The sequence below is a fragment of the Gossypium raimondii genome, chromosome 5 (assembly GCF_025698545.1).
Source record: "Gossypium raimondii isolate GPD5lz chromosome 5, ASM2569854v1, whole genome shotgun sequence".
Lineage (NCBI taxonomy): Eukaryota > Viridiplantae > Streptophyta > Magnoliopsida > Malvales > Malvaceae > Gossypium > Gossypium raimondii.
The window spans coordinates 4,713,231-4,734,649 of record NC_068569.1 but is presented as its reverse complement, the minus strand read 5'-3'; the positions used below and the strand labels follow the sequence as shown (position 1 = coordinate 4,734,649).

At 33.0% G+C, this 21,419-nt stretch overlaps 2 protein-coding genes across 2 annotated transcripts; both read left to right on the top strand.

Moving 5' to 3' along the window:
• Positions 1-2,878: 2,878 nt before the first annotated feature.
• On the top strand, positions 2,879-3,796 carry LOC105768673 (protein GLUTAMINE DUMPER 3). Its single transcript, XM_012588744.2, has one exon. The coding sequence runs from the start codon at positions 2,986-2,988 to the stop codon at positions 3,574-3,576; it is 591 nt and encodes a 196-aa protein (XP_012444198.1). The 5' UTR covers positions 2,879-2,985; the 3' UTR covers positions 3,577-3,796.
• A 3,218-nt stretch (positions 3,797-7,014) lies between these two features.
• Positions 7,015-9,732, top strand: LOC105768675 (ADP-ribosylation factor 3). The gene is made up of 8 exons (XM_012588745.2): positions 7,015-7,222; positions 7,354-7,392; positions 7,517-7,579; positions 7,969-7,987; positions 8,413-8,524; positions 8,629-8,676; positions 8,821-8,951; positions 9,493-9,732. Exons 1-8 carry the CDS (start codon positions 7,120-7,122, stop codon positions 9,524-9,526), a joined length of 549 nt encoding a protein of 182 aa, XP_012444199.1. The 5' UTR covers positions 7,015-7,119; the 3' UTR covers positions 9,527-9,732.
• The last annotated feature ends 11,687 nt before the right edge of the window (positions 9,733-21,419 follow it).

Sequence of the window (21,419 nt, the reverse complement as noted above, 5' to 3'; positions counted from 1 at the left end):
CCACTACCTTCATAGTTGAAGCTGAAGCTGAAATCCAATGAAGAGAGGGTGTGAGTGAATACCTGAATAAAAAAATGTAGGCCAATGGGTGCAGTGCGAAGGTAACTGATCAAAATAATATCTTACCTGTAAGCTGTGAATAATTGATTAGTGATGACTCTGACGTGTCTAAAATGTTAGTCAATGCGAAATCATTGTCAGAATGATGAGTTTAGCATAGAGAAATAGAAGAGAGGGGGGGAAGGTGAGGGGGCTCGTGCAAATGCAGTTGTTGGTCCAACCAAATTTCACAGGTTAACCTATTTCCTGTGACTCAACTAATTTCATTTCATTTAATGTCCAACCAGAGTCAACCATTCTTGCAGGCGTGGCAGTGGTGATCTGTAAGGTTTATACCCATTAAATGGTGTTCAAAACCCAACCTCATTCATCATATCATATCATCACAGCAAATGTTTTTTTTTCTTTGACTTTTGAAAGGCAAGTACTCAACAGTTCACATGCCATTGACTCTTTTTTAACCGTGAATCAATATGCAAACTGTAGGATTCACATATATATTGTGTGATGAATATATAAAATTTTCTATTTAGAAAATCCTTATCATATGCTTCTTTCCAGCTAATCTCTCTATTAATTGTGTCGTTGGTAAGTACAGCTAATTTTGCATCTGAGTTTTCTACGTATCCATAAAATATACCACTGCAGTTTTTGACACTAAACAAATACACAATCCCACACCTTTTTCATCCTTAGGGCATGATTGATATGCCCCAGTTTTAATAACAATCATCACCAATTAATACTTATTATAGATCTGTAGGCCTATCTTAAGATGATTTAAAAAAGGCATCTTATCTTTTTTTATAGAGGTAGCAGCCTAACTGCAGTATGATCTTAGAGACTTATTGCTACTTCCTATAGCTTTACCATTTTCACCATAATATATGGGGATGGGATTATGGAAAATAGTAGATAGAGATGAAGGCACATTTGGAAGAATGATTTTCCTTTCCCAAGCGAGACATGAATAGGTAAGCCACATAAGACATTGTTGTGATGCCATTGCCACCCACTTTACCCACAAAGCTAATGCTTTCACTATTATCTTGCTTATTAATTAAATGATTGTGGTTGATCTCAGCAATTTGAACTCAGTGCGCTAAGATATGGTATGGACCCCCCACAAGTACACATAAAACACTTGAGTGCCCTTCCCTCTTATAATTACTTGCACAATGCCTTGTTTCACCACTCTTTATTTTCTAGCCATCGTCGGCTTTGAAAGTAAACAACTCTCCTTTTCTTCTATTAAACCAAAATTAATCAGTTGTGTAGGCTGGCCCCATTCTTATCACTATATCAACATGTTGTCTTCCAATGACGACATCCATATATTCAACTAATATTCAATCATAATGGGTTTTTTCTTAAAAACTTTTTAAAGTATATAAATGGTTTATTTCTCTTGTGGATTCCATTTATTATGTAATAAAGATTATATATTTTATATAAATTAGTTGAAATTCAATTTGTCAAATCCAAAAGTATTTTAAAAGTTTTGCACATCAGTGGATTTGCAATATTAGCATGAAAGTTGCATTTTAATAATTTACTGCTCAATTTACACTAATTTCTTTTAATAATTGGGAGTACGGATGAAATTATTAGAAATTGAACTCAAACTCTCGTACCAATATTTTTACCACTAAATTAAGAGATTGCTGATTAATTTATGCTAATTTTGAATGTAAAATATTAATTCCCAAGTGTAATTTGGTAACAATTTTTATACATATATTATTATAAATAGTGGAAACAATAATGTTTAAGCATGTTACATCTTATATTGTATTTAAAATTTCAACATAATTAATAATTTTGGTTATGTTGATATTGGACAATTCTCTTATATAAAAGTCATGATGTAATTATAGAGAAATTGGAATGATAAAAGGAATGGACTATTATTCGGTCACACTCACAAGAAAAGAGAAAAATTGTGTATTACATACAAATCACAATCTCCCTATTATTATCATGTCATCAGCAACTAAGTCAAAATGTTGCTGGGATCTATACTAAAGAATAATGTTTCACAATCAATATATGAAAATTAAATTTGTGTCAGCGAGTAGCTAGCAGCAGCAACATCATAGGATTAGATCCAAATCGATTAATTCTTGATTCCAAATTAAAACATGAGCATTGATGTTGAGTTAGCACTTCAAGCATCAATGCCTTTTGGATTAACATGAATCTAGGTCCAACACTGAATTTTTTGGGCACTAAAACTAAAGGATTTGAAATTTGCATTTTATAAAAGGGAATATATATTATGCATATATGTAGTTTTATTTTATTTTTGTGTGTGTGTGTAAAGGACGAAAATGGGCTCTCTTTAAAGATTTGAAATGAAATAATAGAATCAGCATCCACAAAATTTCAAATCAGGTTAGATATTTGGAAAACTTTTTTAAGCTTAGTGTACTATTTTATATCTTAATGGCAAAATAAAAAATAAAAACCAATACAAATTTATCCGAAGGAAAATGCTACTGCCTAATATGCTTATACTCCCATGACACAGAGCTGCCATTGGTGGTTTGGGGACCCACACCAGCAACGTGGGTCCTATGTTTCTAGCCTTCAGGCCCGATCAGAACGCACCATGGTCCATTAGGGTCACTCCCGGGATGCCCAGGATCTGAGCCAACATCAGAGTGCACCAGGCCATCGTTAATAGAGTGAAAAAACTACGTATACAGGGCCTAGTCCGTGACCCTAACCTAATCAAAAAGCAGTGAGAGTTTTTTTTTTTTTGGGGGGTTGAGATTTCCCTCACTTTCTCTGCTTATAAATAACAGTCCTCACCTTCTCTGCTTTTCAGGTTCACACTCTTCACCTTCTTTTCCTCTACCTCAACCAAACTACCACCTTCTCTGTTAACAAGAAGAAATCGAGGTCTATAAAGAAACACTAAAAATGAGACCAATTAGCAGCGTTAACACAGTAGAAACAGCAGCTATGCCCTCAATGTCACCACCAGCAATGGGGCAACCACGCTCTCCATGGCACTCTCCCGTGCCTTACCTCTTTGGTGGCCTAGCAGCGATGCTGGGCCTCATTGCTTTTGCTCTCTTGATCTTAGCTTGTTCCTACTGGCGGCTTTCTGGTCGTTTGGACAACAACAGTGAAGGAGGTGATGTCGAAAGGGATGTCGAAAGTGGTGAAAATGAGGGCGACTCAACCAAGCAGGTGAAGGTTTATGAGGAGAAGATTCTGGTGATAATGGCCGGTGAAGAGAAACCCACGTTCTTGGCTACCCCTGTAATTGTATGCACTAAAGCTTCCTCTTTCGGTGGTAATATAAATGGCAAGGTTGATGATGACAAGGAAGGATCAAAGAAAGACGAAAGTGGCGAGAAAGTGAAAGGAGAGATGAGTGGCGATGACGACGACGACGACGACGACGATCAACAATTTCCAACAGTAACAGACAACTCTGAAAACCATGACAACCATGACAGCCAACCAACCCCAGACCAAAATCAAACCAGTGAGCTTAGCTCTTAGTTGCTTACTTGCTTTCCTTTTTCTTTTCTTTTTTTCAATTTGGTCCCTCTTCGCAGAGGGTGAGAGAAATTTCACTTTTTTTCTTCTTCTTCTTCTTTTTTCCTTTATCTTTTTTGCTTGATTGCTTTCTCTGTCCAGAGAAGTTGTTCGATTTTGATAGTCGGAAAATGTAAATTTTGATGAGAACATAAATTAGAAGTGAGTGAGTTCTCTTCCCAAATCCACATCCAATTTCCATAAGACAAAGCAACTTATAGTTCATCGTGTCATCAGTAACCAGCTATATTTTACTGCGAGACCATAACAACAAAGTTCATTAATTACTGAAAGTCTGGATACGCTTGCTTGCCTGCCAACTATAGCAAACTCAAGTCCCAAGTGGAGTATTGGCCAAGGCCTGATAAACAAGAGCAAAATGGAAAGTACATGGAAATGGACCTTTAATTATACCCTATAATTATTATTAGCCTGTCGTTGCACAGAAATCAACCGTTTTGAGCCGTTTGCTAGTACAAAGAATATGATATATAAAAATTTTGATGGGAATAATGATCTTTTGTTTTTACGAATTATAAATTTCACTTTTAAAGTACTTGTAGAGGAATAAAGGAAAGGAAGAAAATGACACAAATCAAAGCAAAGGACATATTCCTCAAAAGAGTTCTAATTTTAGTGCCGCTCGTAAAAAAGCTGTCATCCCCGAAAGAGGAAGGGAAACGGAACGTTGTTGATTCACAAAAGTATGAAATGCAAAGTCAGCAGTTTTTCTCTATTTCTTGCTTGGCGGCAACCTCACAGGGTCACGTGCTCACCATTAATTAAAGCAAACCTTAAGCAGCTGGGGTGGGGGTGTGCTCCTGTCCCAACTCCCAACTGCGCGGCGACTCGACGCCACCATTGCTTCTTTAAATTAATTCCCTACCCTAGTTTCACTATTATTTGGCCAAGTTTTCAAAGTGGAGATATTTCCGTAAGAGGTGTTGACTGAGGAACATGCTAAGTGCAAGGACAGTCTTAGTACAATCTGTGATCTTCAACTCTCATGGAAGCCAACTGTTATTTGGAAGAGAGACGGAAGCTCCGTAAATGGGAAGAAACTTCACCTACTTTTAAATAATTTGTCGTGGACAAGTGTTGGATAGCAGATATAGAAAATAATTTAGTAAAGTTTCCTTTCTTCTTTTTTTTTCAAATTAGTGAAATGGCATTAAAATAACAAACTGTTCTTCTTTTTTCGAATTAATGTGCAGTAGATGAATGATTATTGAATTGGGTTTATCCAGTGCGAAATGTGATCAGTTTTGGAGTTCAATTAAAAAATTTAAAAATTTTGATGAAATTAATGAGAATTTTTTTAAAAAAATTAGAGGGTTTTAATTAATATTTTCAAAACATTTGTAAGCTTAATTAAAATTTTCATGGATTTTAGGGTCTAAATAAAATTTTCAAAACTTTTGAAGGACTTGATGATTTTTTTTCAAATTTTTTAGAGGGCTTTCCGCCAACGAGTGGATCTACCCTAGTTAGGACTCTCGAGTGGATCTTTCTCTCTCATTTTGCATTCTTGAGGCTTTGGTCCTTCATTGTCTCTTTGCCGCTTAAGTGATAGGTAGCTTTGTAGGTCGCCACAACTCTGCCCTCTCCCTCAAGTTTCTTGTCCCTCTATTTTTCGATCACTTGGTCGGTGCTCGTTTCTCTTTTTTCTTATTGCTACGGGATACTTGGAGCTTATGGTCCTCTCCATTGTTTTTCTTCAACGACATCAAGGGCTAGCATGAGAGTCAATGGATCTTCCTACTCGATGCCCTCTTTAAAAGTCACTTTGTTGGTTTCCCTAGTTGGGATTTTCTCTTTGGCATCAATTGGTGTTTTGTGGGGTCCAACAGCAGCTTTGACCTCATCTTGGTGGAGTCAGTCTCGCAACCATGCAACCTACGACCTTGGCATATTTTGGGTGATACTAATGTTGTTGCTTATGGCGGCCTTTCCCCCTTCACGGCTTCACCCTTAGAGTTCGGATAAAGAAAGCTATTAGGGAAACTAAGAGCAGCATTTGGCAGGTTTCTCTTACATCAGAGACTAGTAGTTGGCTTACAGAGGGGTTTTATCTCGTCAACTTGTTGCCATGGTCTCATCGTTGGGTAAGCAATGATTGGGAAGGGAACTCTCACGCTCCACGATACTTCCAACTATCATAGGTAAACTGTCAAAGTTACAGACGAGAATCTTTCTCTCGCACCCATCCTAAAACAACATTAATGGAGTGGTCTGTGGTCAGTAACCGCATAAGCTTAACCCTAACATTGTTTAATTCTGTTTTAAATTTAGAACCGAGTCCTTTTCTTGTACAAGTTTTGGCCTTTCATTTTGCACAGGATCTAAGCTCCAGCTGCATATGATGTCTTTCTACTAATGAAATGGGATGTTCGATTTTGTTAAAAATGGTTGGATTCAGGGTGTTGCACTATTCTTTGATTTGGATCTGAGTTGGGCATGACAACTAAGACATTAACGAGCCTTATATCAAATGGGGTTTATGTTTTAGTCTGTTGCCACTTTTCTATTTGAAAGCCTGGTATGCAGGAGATTTTCTTTTTCTTTTTCCGACAAAATCACAGCTTCTCATTCGGGGCTATTTATATACATAATTGGTATATTTTATGAATATTTAATCTAAATTCATTTTAGGAATAGCCTATAATTAAATATATATACTATTTTTTATTTAACATTTAATTTTGTAGATGTTTTTTTATTAAATTTTGAAATATAGACAACTTAACTATTTTTTAGAGTCGTGTGGTATGTACAAAGTACGAGTTTAAACTCAGGCTTCCTCACCCTTGCCTTGAATATTGTAATAGTTAAAAAGTATATTTTAATCTTTATATAGTATTATGTTATATAATATAAAATGCATAATAAAATAAAAATACATTGCAAAACTATAAAATAGACGAGTAAAGTTTTAGCCTTGAATGCTAAAATCTAAGTTCAAGCTTTTAATTTTTTTTTCTAAACCCACTTTTTAAATTGTCCATATCCTTTCATATTTCAAGCAAGCATTAAGATTTAGAAGGATGGTATGACCTTTGAGTAGCTCAAACCTGAATATTCGAGCTCGACTAAATAATTAAATTTAGAGTTAATAATATATATTAAGAATAGTAATATAATTTAATAATATAAATATGATAAACTTAATAACGCTCCTAAGCTATTTAGGCCTAATATCATTAAGCTTGATAATTATTATCCTTTAGTAATTTATGATTATCAATACCTCATTTATACACTATTCTTATTCTAAAAAAATACAACTATTAATTAGTATTTAGGTACGTAACGTTCCTAATTCTTTTCCTTTACACAAACAATTTTTATTTTTAAAATTAAGATAAATATGTAAATAACGATTAACAAAAACAAATAAAGCTGGATTTTTGTAAATACTACTTGCGACACTAAAACTAAAGTAGCTTAGAATCTGTGTTAGATCGGTAATTAGTGGTAGCAATTGCTAAAGGAATCAACAGGGAAGAAATGGGTATTGTTTTTACTCGGATGTTCTCCTCTCTGTTCGGTAACAGAGAAGCTCGAATTCTCGTACTGGGTCTTGACAATGCTGGCAAAACTACTATTCTCTGTAGCCTTTCGATCTTTCCTAAACAAGCCTATCGCTTTTATTTCTTTTCCATTTTTCCTCTTTATTTTCTAATTTTGGGTGTTATTTATTCCATATTTTTTTTAATTATTATTTTGATCATCTTCCAACAGATCGGCTTCAGATGGGTGAGGTAGTCTCTACAATTCCAAGTAGGTTTGCCTTTGCCGGCTACTCTCTCAATTCTTCTTTATCATTCTTGTTTTGGGTTTTCATTTTTTTTCTAAATGACTGACAGCTTCGATGCGCCATTTTTTTTGAACTCTTTTTTTGCAGCGATTGGGTTTAATGTAGAGACTGTACAATACAACAACATCAAGTTTCAAGTATGGGATTTAGGTAAGTTAACGTTAATAAATCTGAAATAGCAGCTGATGTAGTTTATACAAATGGAGTTCAATTTAATTTATCGAATCATTGAAATTTGCCTTAATCCTTTTACTTAAAATTGAATCATTGAATTTCATTTTTGATCCTATAGTTATCTGGTTGGCCTGCTTGCATTGGCATTTGCCACAAGGCCTTTGGGAATTTAGTTACAGTTTGAATTGTATAAGATTATATCAGCACAAACTTTTGTGGCTTGAATTTACAGAGAAATTGTTTCTGTTGTTGAGTTTAAACATGTAGCTCCGTTTTGCTTATCAGCTGTGAGATTCTATAAAGTTGTAACATTCATTTAACTCTTTGTTCCAGTTTAAATCAAATATAGTTTTGTTTTTTTGCAGGTGGTCAGACAAGCATCAGGTACTTGTTTTTAAGCTTTGTTTTCTCAAGGAAACATCCCAACACTTTTGGTACAGATGAGATTTTCAATTGATTTGTTAAAGTAGCTTTAACTGTTGTGGTGTGTCTTCTAACTAATGGAGATGCAACCTCTAAGTTACTTTGCTTCCTCTATTTATTTAATTCTGATATGGGAATATCTTGTGGGTTTTTCTGGCTGCTCTTTAGCTGGACAATAAGGAGAGTTGAAAGAAGATTCATCATTTTTCATTTATTTACTCAGGAAGGAGTTTTGTTTTTCGGAATTTTTCATTGCCAATTTGCTTTCTTTGTGATGATTTTAGTCCTTTCATCGGGCAATTTGCTGCTTGTTGAATACGCCGATTGTCTTCACCACCCTCCAACACTCGTCTTCCACTTTTCTTTTTAATCTGCATCTTTTACAGGCCATATTGGAGATGCTATTTCCCAAATACACAAGCAATAATTTATGTTGTTGATTCAAGTGACACTGATAGAATTGGAATAGCCAAGGAAGAATTTCATGCCATTTTAGAGGTATTCTTATGTCTAAACTGGCTAGTCATGTCTCCCTCAACTCCTCTGTAACTCTTTTAATGTCATATGGTAGATGCTGACTGAATCATTAAACTGTTGGGCAGGAGGATGAACTTAAAGGTGCAATAGCCCTAATTTTTGCTAACAAGCAGGTGAACACTACATTTGCTCTATGCTCTACCATTCAAAGCTGCAAAAGTAGTTGTAAAATGTTCTACTCTGCATAGGACAAGATTTCCATGATCTTGGTCTTTCAAGTTTTACAATTTTAAAACACATTTGTTCAAAATGAACAGGATCTACCTGGTGCGCTTGATGCTGCTGCCGTGACCGAGGCTTTGGAGTTGCACAAATTAAAAAACCGTCAGTGGGCAATATTTAAAACATGTGCAGTCAAGGGTGAAGGACTTTTTGAGGGCATGGACTGGTAAGTACAGCTTCTTTGTTTATCTCTAGTAACACAACTGCTTATGGTACCTTTCAAGAAGTTTATGTCTGGTCTAGTATCTAGTCATGATAGTTGTTTAGTATCAAACTTAGTTTACATTGGGATGTAGGTTTTTATAGGAACTGTTGTTGAGTGTGAGTGACTATAGGGTTCCCTGCTTTATGATAATATGGAGGCGTTGCTGATTTAGGGTTCTGTATTTGTGCTTTCAAGGGGAACTTTCTAAAAACAATGACAAAACTAGGAAAATTTAGGGAAATTTAAAAGCAACAAGAATGGTAATCTGTTATAGATGCTTAGTCAAATCAGATATCAATGCGAAGGCATATCATTTCATTAAAAAAATTAAAAGCTTTTGCGGGAACATGATCATAAATATTAATAAGAACATAAAATTTTTAAATTTACTCATGATCACAGGCACAGCAGCTCTATAATCATTTATGGTGCTGATATACTTATTGCTGAAATTTTATTGAGAGAGTGGTGGTTCCATCTAATGTAGTAAACTGTTATGCAGGTTAAGTAATACTCTCAAATCAGGAGGTGGCTAAATTATTTCCAGATCCCAAGATTTTTACTAAATGTACCCATAAGTTTCACCACCATTGACTTGCGGTTGGCATGTGATTTATTACTTGCAGTTTCTTATGTTGTTTAAATTACAGGTCAGAACTTGTACAATTTGAGTTGATAGATGGTGTTTTAAACTTGGTTTGAACCAATTTTGGAAAATGGAAGGAAGGGTTTTGTTCTTAAAGTTTCTTCCAATGGTTTTAGCCATTTGATGGACGGGGTTCCCATATCCGTCCTTTTTCTTTTTTAATGGATCATAAATTGGAATGCACTGTCTTCTGGTCGTGAAAATTATCACTGATAAGCGAATATATATGTGTGTGTAATCGAAACCAGAGACCGAATAAAACCCAAGGCTGGAAACACAGGAACACAGGGAGCAGCATCCCCACCTTCTCCTCCAATCAAGCGACAACAAGAAGGAATCAAACCCCAAATTCATAAGCGCATTTAGCATTGTTCAAAAGCATTGATTCCTAAGTCACAAAGGATCTTTGCTCTCGCAAGGTGACGACTGTGGTCAGATAGGACCTATGCAACCCAATGGTAACCACCGGCCAAAGCAGAGGCAGACACCACCCACCATTGCTCTCCTCTCTAATCTTCCCTCTTTTTTAATCAACGTGTTATTTTCGAAAGAGAAAAACATACAACGAAACCTATGGATTTGGACAAGTAGAAAACAAATGCATTTGCGTAGCCCGTTAGAATGGTAAAGTGGTAAGAAGTTTCATGGTTTCACATCATCCTATAATAATGAGACTATTATGAGATAAGGATTGGTTTTAGTGTATAATTTATATATTTGAAAATGAAGACAAAATATATTGAAAAGGAGGGAAAGAAAAGTGAAGACGAAAAATGGAATAATTGATTGAAGGGTGAGGTGTGAACCCCCAACTTCGAATTGCCTTTACTGTTGTTGTCAAGCATTATTATGATGAAGCCTAGAAAACAAAAATGCACCTTTCTCCATTAATCTCTACAAGGGCTGGGCTCCACCTCCCAATTGAAAATGACAACCCTCTCATCTCTCTCCCACTAATTTTCAGACCCTAATAAAATCGTCTCTGTTCTGGCTAAGCTTCTTCCACGCGTTTCACTTCCATTGGTCACTCCTGGATTTCCCCTGCCCCACCAGATAGACTACTTCCATACGCCATTTGTCTCAACTTCACGTTTCTAAACTCGCCTCAACTCCCCCTTCGCCTTTTGTTTCATAAATTATTTAATTTTACATTTATTATTTTATAATTTAATTTATTAATAAAATATTATTTGAATATTTTCAAATATTTATAGTATCCCAAGAATTATAAATGAATGGGTGTAATTAATCAAAAATAAATCTTTTGGTCATTGGTCAAAAGTTATATCATTTGATTTTTAAAAGAATTATAACTATTCATAAAATATTATTTAAATAGTTACAAAATTAAATGAATAATTATTATTTATTTATTCATAGAGATATCTATTGAAAATGTCTCTATGAAGAGACATGAAAATTCCTATAAATAGGAATGAGATTTCATTTGGAAAGATATCAACAAATTCTAATATTCTTTATTTCCTTCATTCATTTTCTAATATTATTAGATTATTCTATAAAGTATTACTACAGAAATCCTTTGTAGAAATTGAGTTTTTTGTTATACATTACTCAGTGCATAGTGGATTATTCTCATCAGTGCAAAACGCAAATAGTCATTGGCTTCATTGTATCCTCGAGGTTAATTTGCTTGGAACTCATTTGCACAAGAAGGTAGGTGAAGCGAATATAACCTTAAAGATAGTGGCTTGATACACGCCTTGGAGCCTGTCCTATTTCTTCTTTTTCTGTTCGAGTTTCGATTGTGTGTTCGAGATTTTCCTTACCGGAGTTTTGAACTAACAATTTTAAGGTTATATTTCATGATGACTACCACAACACATGAAAGTGGAACACTAAGGGAGTTGGCTTCCAACTTTGTTAAACTTGATCGGTTTGACGGTGGCAATTTTCAACGATGGCTGAAAAAGATGCACTTCTTATTATCAACTTTGAAGATTGCTTATGTTTTGGATACTCCAAAACCTGAAGAGAATGAAAACGAATCTGTTTCTGCAACCCGAGAAAAACAAAAATGGGACAATGCTGACTACATGTGCATGGGCCATATATTGAATGGTTTGTCTGATGGTTTGTTCGATACCTACCAAAACGAGGTCACCGCTAAAGAATTATGGGACAAATTGGAGGAAAGATACATGACCGAAGATGTTACAAGTAAGAAATTTCTTGTCAGCCGTTTCAATAATTATCAAATGGTTGATGGTCGTTCTGTTATGGAACAATTTCGTGATATTGAAAATATGTTGAATCAATTTAAGCAATATGTATGAAAATTGATGAAATGATTGTGGTATTCTCCATAATAGACAAACTTCCTCCATCTTAGAAATACTTTAAAATAAGTCTAAAACATAATAAAGAGGAAATATCTCCTGAGGCTTTGGCAAATCATCTTCGTATTGAAGAAGAGTATCGAAAACAAGATCAGAACCTAAATTCTGAAAATGTCAAAGTACGTGTTACGAAGGAAGTACAGACTACTAAACCATTCAAGAGAAAGTTCAAACAGACTGATAGAGCACCTAAGTTCAAAAAGAAACAAAAGGGCTCATGCTATCATTGTGGAAAGCCGAGACATTTCAAGAATGAATGTCGATTTTTAAAAAAGAAATCATCTTCTAAGGCTGATAATAACGAAAAGTTCATTGCAATGATATCTGAAATTAATATGGCACAAGATGATAATACATAGTGGATTGATACTGGAGCAACCAAACATGTGTGCAAAGATAAAAGCATGTTCACAAAGTTCACACAATGTGCAAATGGCAATGTCTTGTACATGAGAAGTTCTTCCACCGCAGCAATCAAAGGCAAAGGGTCTGTTGAACTACAATTCACTTCTGGAAAGGTTTTAACCTTAAATGATGTATATTATGTACCAGAAGTTAGAAATAATTTAGTGTCTGGAAGTCTGTTGAATAAATTTGGTTTCAAACTTGTTTTTGAAGCAGATAAGTTTATTTTGTCTAAGGGAAGAATTTTTGTGTGGAAAGGGTATATGTATGAGAACATGTTCAAACTCAATATTATTAATAAGAATAAAAATATTATTTTCGCTTATATGGTTGAATCTTTTGTTTGTGGCATTATAGATTAGGTCATTTGAATTATAGAAATTTGAATGACATGTATAAATTAGATTTAATTCTGTTTTAATAATAATATTGAAAATGCAATACATGTATGTTGACTAAAATTACAAGAAACCCTTTCTCTAAGGTTAAAAGGAAAACAAAATTACTTGATTTGATACATAGTGATTTATGTGACATGCATAATACTCCTACATTAGGTGGAAAGAAATATTTTGTTACTTTTATTGATGATTGTTCTAGATATTGTTATGTATATTTATTGCATTCAAAAGATGAAGCGCTTGATAAATTTAAATTTTATAAATCTGAAGTTGAACTTCAGTGTGAATCATTTATCAAGTGCTTAAGATTGGATAGAGGTGGAGAATACTATAATCCAAGTTATTTTGAATTCACTAGAATTGTCCATCAAGTTTCAGCCTCTTACACACCATAACAAAATGGTGTAGCTGAAAGAAAAAATAGAGTCTTGACTGAAATGGTAAATTTAATGTTATCATATTCAGGTCTGGGACAAGGTTTTGGGGGAGAAGTTGTTCTAACAGCTTGCCATATATTGAATAGAGTTCCTAATAAGGAAACTAAAATAACCCCATATGAACAATAGAAGAAAAGGAAACCAAACATTAATTATTTGAAGGTTTGGGGTTGTAGAGCTATTGTAAAAGTTCCAACACCTAAACGTAAAAAGTTAGGTGAAAGAGGAATTGAATGCATATTTATAGGTTATGCACATAATAGCAAGGCATATAGGTTCATGGTAATTGAACCAAATGATTCAATTTCAATTAATACTGTTATTGAATCAAGAGATGCTATTTTTGATGAAAATAGATTTAATTCTATATCAAGACAATTACAACCACAACAATTGGTTCATTCTTCAAATGAGAATGAGATTCCATTGAAACAAATTGATAATAATGATGAATCTTGTCAAGAATTAAGAAAAAGTAAGGGGATTAAAAATGTTAAAGATTTTGGACCATATTTCATTATGTTTCTTGTAGAAGGAAAATGTGAAAGTATATGCAACAAGATACCTTATTGTTATAATACTGAATCTGATCCTATTACATTTGAAGAGGCAGTGAAATCTCAAGACTCTACTTTTTGGAAAGAAGCAATAAATGATGAGATGGATTCAATAATGGGAAATCAAACTTGAATCTTAGTTGATCTTCCACCAGGTTCCAAACCAATAGGTTGTAAATGGATCTTCAAAAAGAAAATGAAGGTTAATGGAACCATTGATAAATTTAAAGCAAGGTTGGTAGCAAAAGGTTTTACACAAAGACAAGGTATTGATTACTTTGATACCTATGCTCCAGCAGCAAGAATTGCTACAATTAGACTCTTAATATCACTTACCTCTATATATAATTTGGTTGTTCACCAAATGAGTGTTAAAACTGCATTTTTAAATGGTGAATTGGAAGAGGAAGTGTACATGGAGCAACCGGAAGGATTTGTTGTTCCAGGACAAGAGCATAAGGTATGTAAGCTTGTTAAATCTTTATATGGGCTTAAACAAGCACCAAAAAAATGGCACCAAAAGTTTGACAAGGTTGTTTTAGGTAATGGCTATAAAATAAAATGAATCCGATAATTGGCAAATTTGAAAATGAAAAAGGTGTCATAATTTGCTTATATGTAGATGACATGCTCATTTTTGGCACGGATTTGGAACAAATAGAAAACACAAAGAAATTCTTGTCAAACAACTTTGCTATGAAGGATATGGGTGTAGCAGAAGTTATTCTTGGGATTAAAATAACCCAAGATGAAAGCACTATAGCTTTATCACAATCACATTACATTGAAAATGTGCTTAAAAAGTTTGATCTTTTCAACTGTATATCAGCATCTACACCTATGGATCTTCAATTAAAATTAGTATCTAATGCTGGTAGGAAAATTGATCAATTGAAATATGCAAGTCTAATTGGTTGTCTTATATATATAATGACTTGTACAAGACCAGATATTGCATATGCTATTGGAAAATTGAGTAGGTACACAAGTAATCCAAGTAGTTTGCATTGACAAGCTTTGAATAGAGTATTTAGGTACTTAAAGAAAACTATTAATTATGGATTGTGTTATAATGGATATCCTCCAGTTTTAGAAGGGTATTCGGATGCTAGTTGGATTACAAGTTTGGAAGATCATGCATCTATTAGTGGATGGATCTTCATTCTTAGTGGAGGAGTCATTTCTTGGGGTTCCAAGAAACAAACATGTATTACTGATTCCACCATGGCAGCAAAACTTATTGCATTAGTCGCTACATCTAAAGAACAGAATGGTTAAGAAATTTGCTTTATGATGTACCTTTATTGCCTAAGCCAATTTCACATATTTCTATCCGTTGTGATAGTGAGGCTACTCTAGCAAAAGCATATAGTCAAGTATATAATGGAAAGTCTAGACACATTGGATTAAGACATTGTTATGTTCGACAATTAATCTCTGATGGAGTGATCACTGTTAATTATGTGAGGTCAAGTGAAAATTTGGCAGATCATTTGACAAAAAGTCTTGCTAGAGATGTAGTAAAAAGGACCTCAAAAGAGATGGGACTCAAGCCTATTAATTAGAGTCACCCATGATGGAAACTCGACTCAACGCTTGGTATAACGTCAAGTCTTGAGTTCAATGAGACAAAATACACTATTAGTATGTGACTGTTAGCACTATAAATAAATCCATCCTAAAATTAAAGTGCTAGGTACCCGTAATGATAACGGAAAGATGAGTAATGTACTCTTAATGGACCCATAACATAAATATATTAGAGTGTTATAATTACGGTAACACTTTTGATGAGATCTACCTATGTGAGTGGAAGTGTGACCGCTTTCTAGGAGCTTAAGGGCTTGGCTCTAACAACACTTATGAAAAGAGGATATAGACACATGGCCATAATAGTGTCCCTAGATACTATGCATTGACTGATGTTGAAATCATTGTGTGAGATGTGTCTAGTTAATCAAATGGAATAGTTGGTTCAAAGCTTAGTCTACCATGCAATTTCTATTAACTTTAACATGTTTTCACTAAGTGAAGGTTCAATCGTAAGACACCTTTATTTATGCAAATTGATTTCCAAGAATATCAAAATCTAAATATTTTGAAAATGGGGAGAGATTGTTGGAACATTTTCAAATATTTATAGTATCCCAATAACTATAAATGAATGAGTGTAATTAATTAAAAGATAAATCTTTTGATCATTGGTCAAAAGTTATATCATTTGATTTTTAAAAGAATTATAACTATTCAAAAATATTATTTGAATAGTTACAAAATTAAATGAATAATTATTATTTATTTATTCATAAAGACACCTATTGAAAATGTCTCTATGAAGAGACATGAAAATTCTTATAAATAGGAATGAGATTTCATTTAGAAAGATATCAACGAATTCTAATATTCTTTCTTTCCTTCCTTCATTTTCTAATATTATTAGATTATTCTATAAAGTATTACTACAGAAATCCTTTGTAGAAATTGAGTTTTTTGTTATACATTACTCAGTGCATAGTGGACTATTCTCATCAGTGCAAAACGCAAATAGTCATTGGCTTCATTGTATCCTTGAGGTTAATTTGCTTGGAACTCATTTGCACACCGAATGTAAGTGGGGGCGAATATAACCTTAAAGATAGTGGCTTGATACACGACTTGGAGCCTGTCTTATTTCTTCTTTTTCTGTTCGAGATTTTCTTTACCGGAGTTTTGAACTAACAAATATTTATATTAGATTTCAAATATTTTATTTTCTAAAAACTAAAATACATAATAAAATTTCTTTAAAAAAATTAAGTTAATATTTTCTTAATTTTTTTTATTTTAATAACTTTAAACATTTAATACGATGCTAAAATGCATTTAAAAACTAAATTTTAAATTTTCTCTTTAAAAACATTATGTTTTTGCCTTGTGAGAATAGTCCACTATTCTCACATTCATTTAATCATTCGTAATCTCACATTCATAAATAATGTCAATATAATGTATTACATGTGTAAACTATCTAATATGAAAATAAGTATATACATGCATTTCTTTAAATGTGTACATTAAATTAAAAAAGTTTCATGTACGCATATGAATCACAAATTCAAGTTTCATGTGTATAATTGCATCAAATCCAAGTTCACATATTAATTTCCACATTGAAACAAAATTCATATCTAAATTTTATATTTATCCATATAGAATATAACCTCATTATCACTTATTCGTTAGGTAATATTAGATTATAGGCCTAATTTTAAAATTCAAACCAATTTACCCTTTTGTTTTTTGTTTTATTTTAATCTATTTTTCAAATAAAATTTAATACTAATTAAATATAAAATATCTCTTTTCTATCTATGAAATAATAGATGTGATACTTTAAATTATAATTATTATATTGATTCTAATGATTTATATATTAATGTATTAATTGTGATTATAATTCACTTTCCTTAATTTATTATAATTATGATTTATAATTTCATTTCAACATTATATTTTACTCTACTCAGTAATATATAGTTTGTAAATAAAAATAAAAATAATTATAATTTATCATAATTTTATAAAAATTAAGACTAAAAATAACTAAAATACAATAATAATTTAAAAAATATTTTTAATAATTTACGTTTCATCAATTAAACGCCTAAATAAATATAACACATTTCAATCTCATTATCTTACATTATGTTATAAACGTAATAAAATTTTCAATACTTATCAAACATAACATAAATTGACTATGGATATTTCTATCATAATTATTTATAAAAATATTAATATCTATATTAATTTTTATATATTTGAAAATATATATTTAATTTTATTTTTTATTATGTTTTATTTCATATTTTAATTGGGTAAATTAATAGAATATGAAAATTTCAAAAAATAATTAGGAAATTAGGTCGATTTTTCTCATATCTAGGGAAATAAATCGATTTTAGAGAGAGAAATAGAAAATGCGTCCATAATCATTGTTGTGATTAAAGAACTCATTAATAACTACAATCATTGCCGTCCCGACTCGAGTTGCAGCTTTTTCTCTATTGTGCTAGTCACTCCCCTCTTGAAAGTCCTTTTGTCCCAAACTCTGTCACAAGTTATAGGCAATGAGGTTAAGGATACTGCTTTGGTGGAGATGGAGACAAAAAGAATAAGGGTCTGTTTGATAGGGGAAAATATTTTTCGGAATTGGTTTTCCACATTTTCCGGTGTTTGATTGGGGGAAAATGATTTCCTATTGTAAAATATTTTACAAAACACGGGAAAAGGAGTTGTTGTTTTAGGAAAATGTCTTACCGTTTTGAATTTGGTAAGACATTTTCCAGAAAATGACCCATTCTTCTCCCCTTTCCCCTTTCCCCTTCTTCTTCTCCTTCCCTTTCCCCTACCCTTTCCCTTTCCTGTTTCGAAGCCTACAATCGCCTCCAAGCCATGGCGGTGGCCTTCGGAGAGAAGTTTCCGATTCCCGAAAATTGTAGCCCTCGGCAGTCAAACTGATGGAAAAAGCTCTCTCCTTGAAGCTTTGCTTGGATTCCGTTTCAATGTGCGTGAAATTGAAATGGGTACTCGTCAACCTCTCATTTTGCAGTTGGTTCACACTTTTTTCTAGATTTGTCAGCTATCAAATGGTCCGGGATGCATATGATGGTACACTACCTGGAATCAATCTTTCCAAGAATTGCCTTCTGTTTTTGTTCTTTCGAATTTTGCAAAACCTAGCTCATGATCGATAAATATGTTACGCTTGTGTTAATGTGAATGTGAGAAATTGATTGATATGTTAAACATATTTTGTTTTACTATAGTTTTACAACGAGTTGACACCCTTGTTGGTGCCTTTTAATCAACATATTTTTCATTTATCAAAAATAATCATGGTCGTGGAAAAACATGCACATTTAGTCTTTAAACTTGCAGTTGATTTCATGTCGAGTAAGCTTTGGTCTAGTTTAAAAGGAGCAAAACATGTAGATGCTTAACTTATGTTCTAAATGACTTAGCTTTTAGTTTATTCTTAATGTCTTCTTCATGCTTATTTAGTTTGGACTTGGCTCTATTGTTCGTAAAGCGACTTCATTGCATCTATAGCAAAGAAAGAATGCTTATCGTTAATTCGCCACTTCATCTTCGATGAAGAAATGATACCTCTCAAATGTTGCTCAATGTCTATAACATTGCCTTGGGAACATATTGCTTATGATCTTTTGTTCAAGGTAAAGATCAAATTTTATAAATTGCATTTCTTTGCCATCTTGATTTCTCTGCACACCAATGAACACTTCTAGCTTCCATTTCGATTCTTACAGGGAAGTCCTCCGGTGAACTTGTAGATTTCTTGTATTTCTTGTTGCCGAAATCCACGAAACTTAAGAGAAGAAGCTACCTGCCTAATGAGAAGTGCAATTGTAGGTAGATGAACTATTTTAAGGCTTGAGTTAGAATCTTCCATCCTTTGTAGGCAATAAAAGTTTGTTTCTACTATACTGCAGTGAGAAGAAACCTGTATAACTTATTTGCTGATGATATTTGTTATCCAAGGCAGGATTTCCGGACTTCTTATTTTCGACTCTATTCAGATTGAAATTATTTGTTATTCTCCTTCCTCTGTTAAAAGTTTTCACTAGGTGAATGGAAATGCAAAAAATGTGTCTTTTTTTTTGTATAAAATGCACAATGTTGGGAGCATTTGTACAAGACCATAAGTTCCAATTTGCTATGACATAAGACCATAAGTACCAACTTGCTATGACTGGCATGGTTGTCCTACCTTATATGTTCTTGCAATTTCAAAGCCCTTGCACTAGTAACAGAAGCTATTGAATGATAAAAAACTGCCATAGGATAAGGTCTTTTAATGTCTAAACTTGCCTTGTCTATGGTGTTGTTCGATCAATTGCAGGTACAAACTATAATGTTCAATTGCTCATTAGATATAATGATATAGAAGATAATGTTTGTGTTTTCATTGTTGCTCACCAATTGTTGGGTGATAAATCAATCTCCAATTTTCCTTTAAATTTTTTCGCAGCTACTTGGTGACAGTCATGGGTTTAGTGACTCCATAGAGTGTGTCATTAGCATTGGTTGATACATATTCCGTGTTCGTTAAAGGCTTACCACGACAACCAAAGTGCTACTTTGGTTGTCATTGTTGGAGACTAGGTATGTTACATGGCTTATTATGCATATCATCACCATGGTGTTATCCCTTATCATAATTTGATGTAAAAATATTTGTTTTATCTGATTGCAGGCCTTGTCATTTCTCTCACTAGCCGCAGCTTGCTCAACTGCTAGTGTGACAAGTCTTTTGGTCAATGTCAGCTCGACATATTGCCCGTCAAAGATATGCAGTAGATATCAATTGTCTGCAGCTATGGCTTTCATGTTATGGTTTCTATCCTTTGCTTTAACTCTCTTCAATCTTTGGCTCCTTCTGTATTTGTAGTGACTCGCAACTTCCAGGTTCCAACCCTTTCTTCATACACAAAAAGTTCAGCAGGCAGATCCTGACAGTTCCATAGATGTTCAAATTAAGAAGTGTACATTGACAGTATTATATACAAACATCCAAATCTTGAACGATAAAATTGAATTTCAATGTTTTTTGAATAAAGTTTGCTGCCACTTTACGATTCATTGATTCATTTATCTAGTTCATACGGTTAATACTCTAACTTAATAATTGAGTATTATTATATATATTTAATTTGATTTATTTAATTATAAATAAATCATTGCAATATATGTAAAAACAATTTAAAATATAAAATTTATTAATATATATTAATATATGTAAAAACAACTTTTAGGAAAATATTTTCGGAAATCAAAAGCAAGAAAATATTTTACATGATTCAATCAAACACCGGAAAATATTTTCCAAGAATCATATTATAGAAAAGTAAAACATTTTCCAGAAATCATTTTACGGAAAATATTTTACTGGCAATCAAACAGACCCTAAGTTGATTATACCAGAAAACCCCTTAACTTTTTATTATGATTATGGTCTTAAACTTTTATATGGGGTTTATAAAGCATTTTCTTCCAGTGGCATTAAATTTGAACCCATGATCAACCAATAGTCCTAATCATACTTCAACCTGTGATCAATAACCACCGTGAACTGAAGCCCGAGTTGTAATGCGATGGACTTCTAAGGTGATGGTTTCCTCCCAACACAATAGACGAAAAGTGTAAGTTACTGAGAGCCACCGTAAACCTAAACACATTTTAAATCTATCATATGGGTCTCCTCAAATACTAATACAAATAAATTATTCTCCCCAAAAATTTAAAACCAACAAAAAAAACAATTTTTAGAAATAAAAAACGCTTCTTGCAAGTCGTGTTTTCTATTTCTCTCTCCAAAATCAATCTATGTTCTTAAATATTGGAGAAATAAGTCTAAATCCTAATTATTATTTAAAATCAACCCTTTTTTCAAATTTACCCTATTTTAATTATTAGTTTTAGAATTTATATTTAAAGTCATATTCATTATTAATAACATATTATTTCCTTAAAAGAAGACGCATTATTTAAAAAAATACATTTATTTTAAAGATATTAGATATATATTGTAAAAATATACCTATTAAATATTATTATTTTTTA

Bases quoted from the DNA above. Each gene is read 5' to 3' on its own strand.
- LOC105768675 (XM_012588745.2), top strand. From the start codon at position 7,120: ATGGGTATTGTTTTTACTCGGATGTTCTCCTCTCTGTTCGGTAACAGA. The intron at 7,393-7,516 runs GTAGGTTTGCCT...CTTTTTTTGCAG, and splicing joins GGTAGTCTCTACAATTCCAA to CGATTGGGTTTAATGTAGAG. The intron at 8,677-8,820 runs GTGAACACTACA...CAAAATGAACAG, and splicing joins TAATTTTTGCTAACAAGCAG to GATCTACCTGGTGCGCTTGA.
- LOC105768673 (XM_012588744.2), top strand. From the start codon at position 2,986: ATGAGACCAATTAGCAGCGTTAACACAGTAGAAACAGCAGCTATGCCC.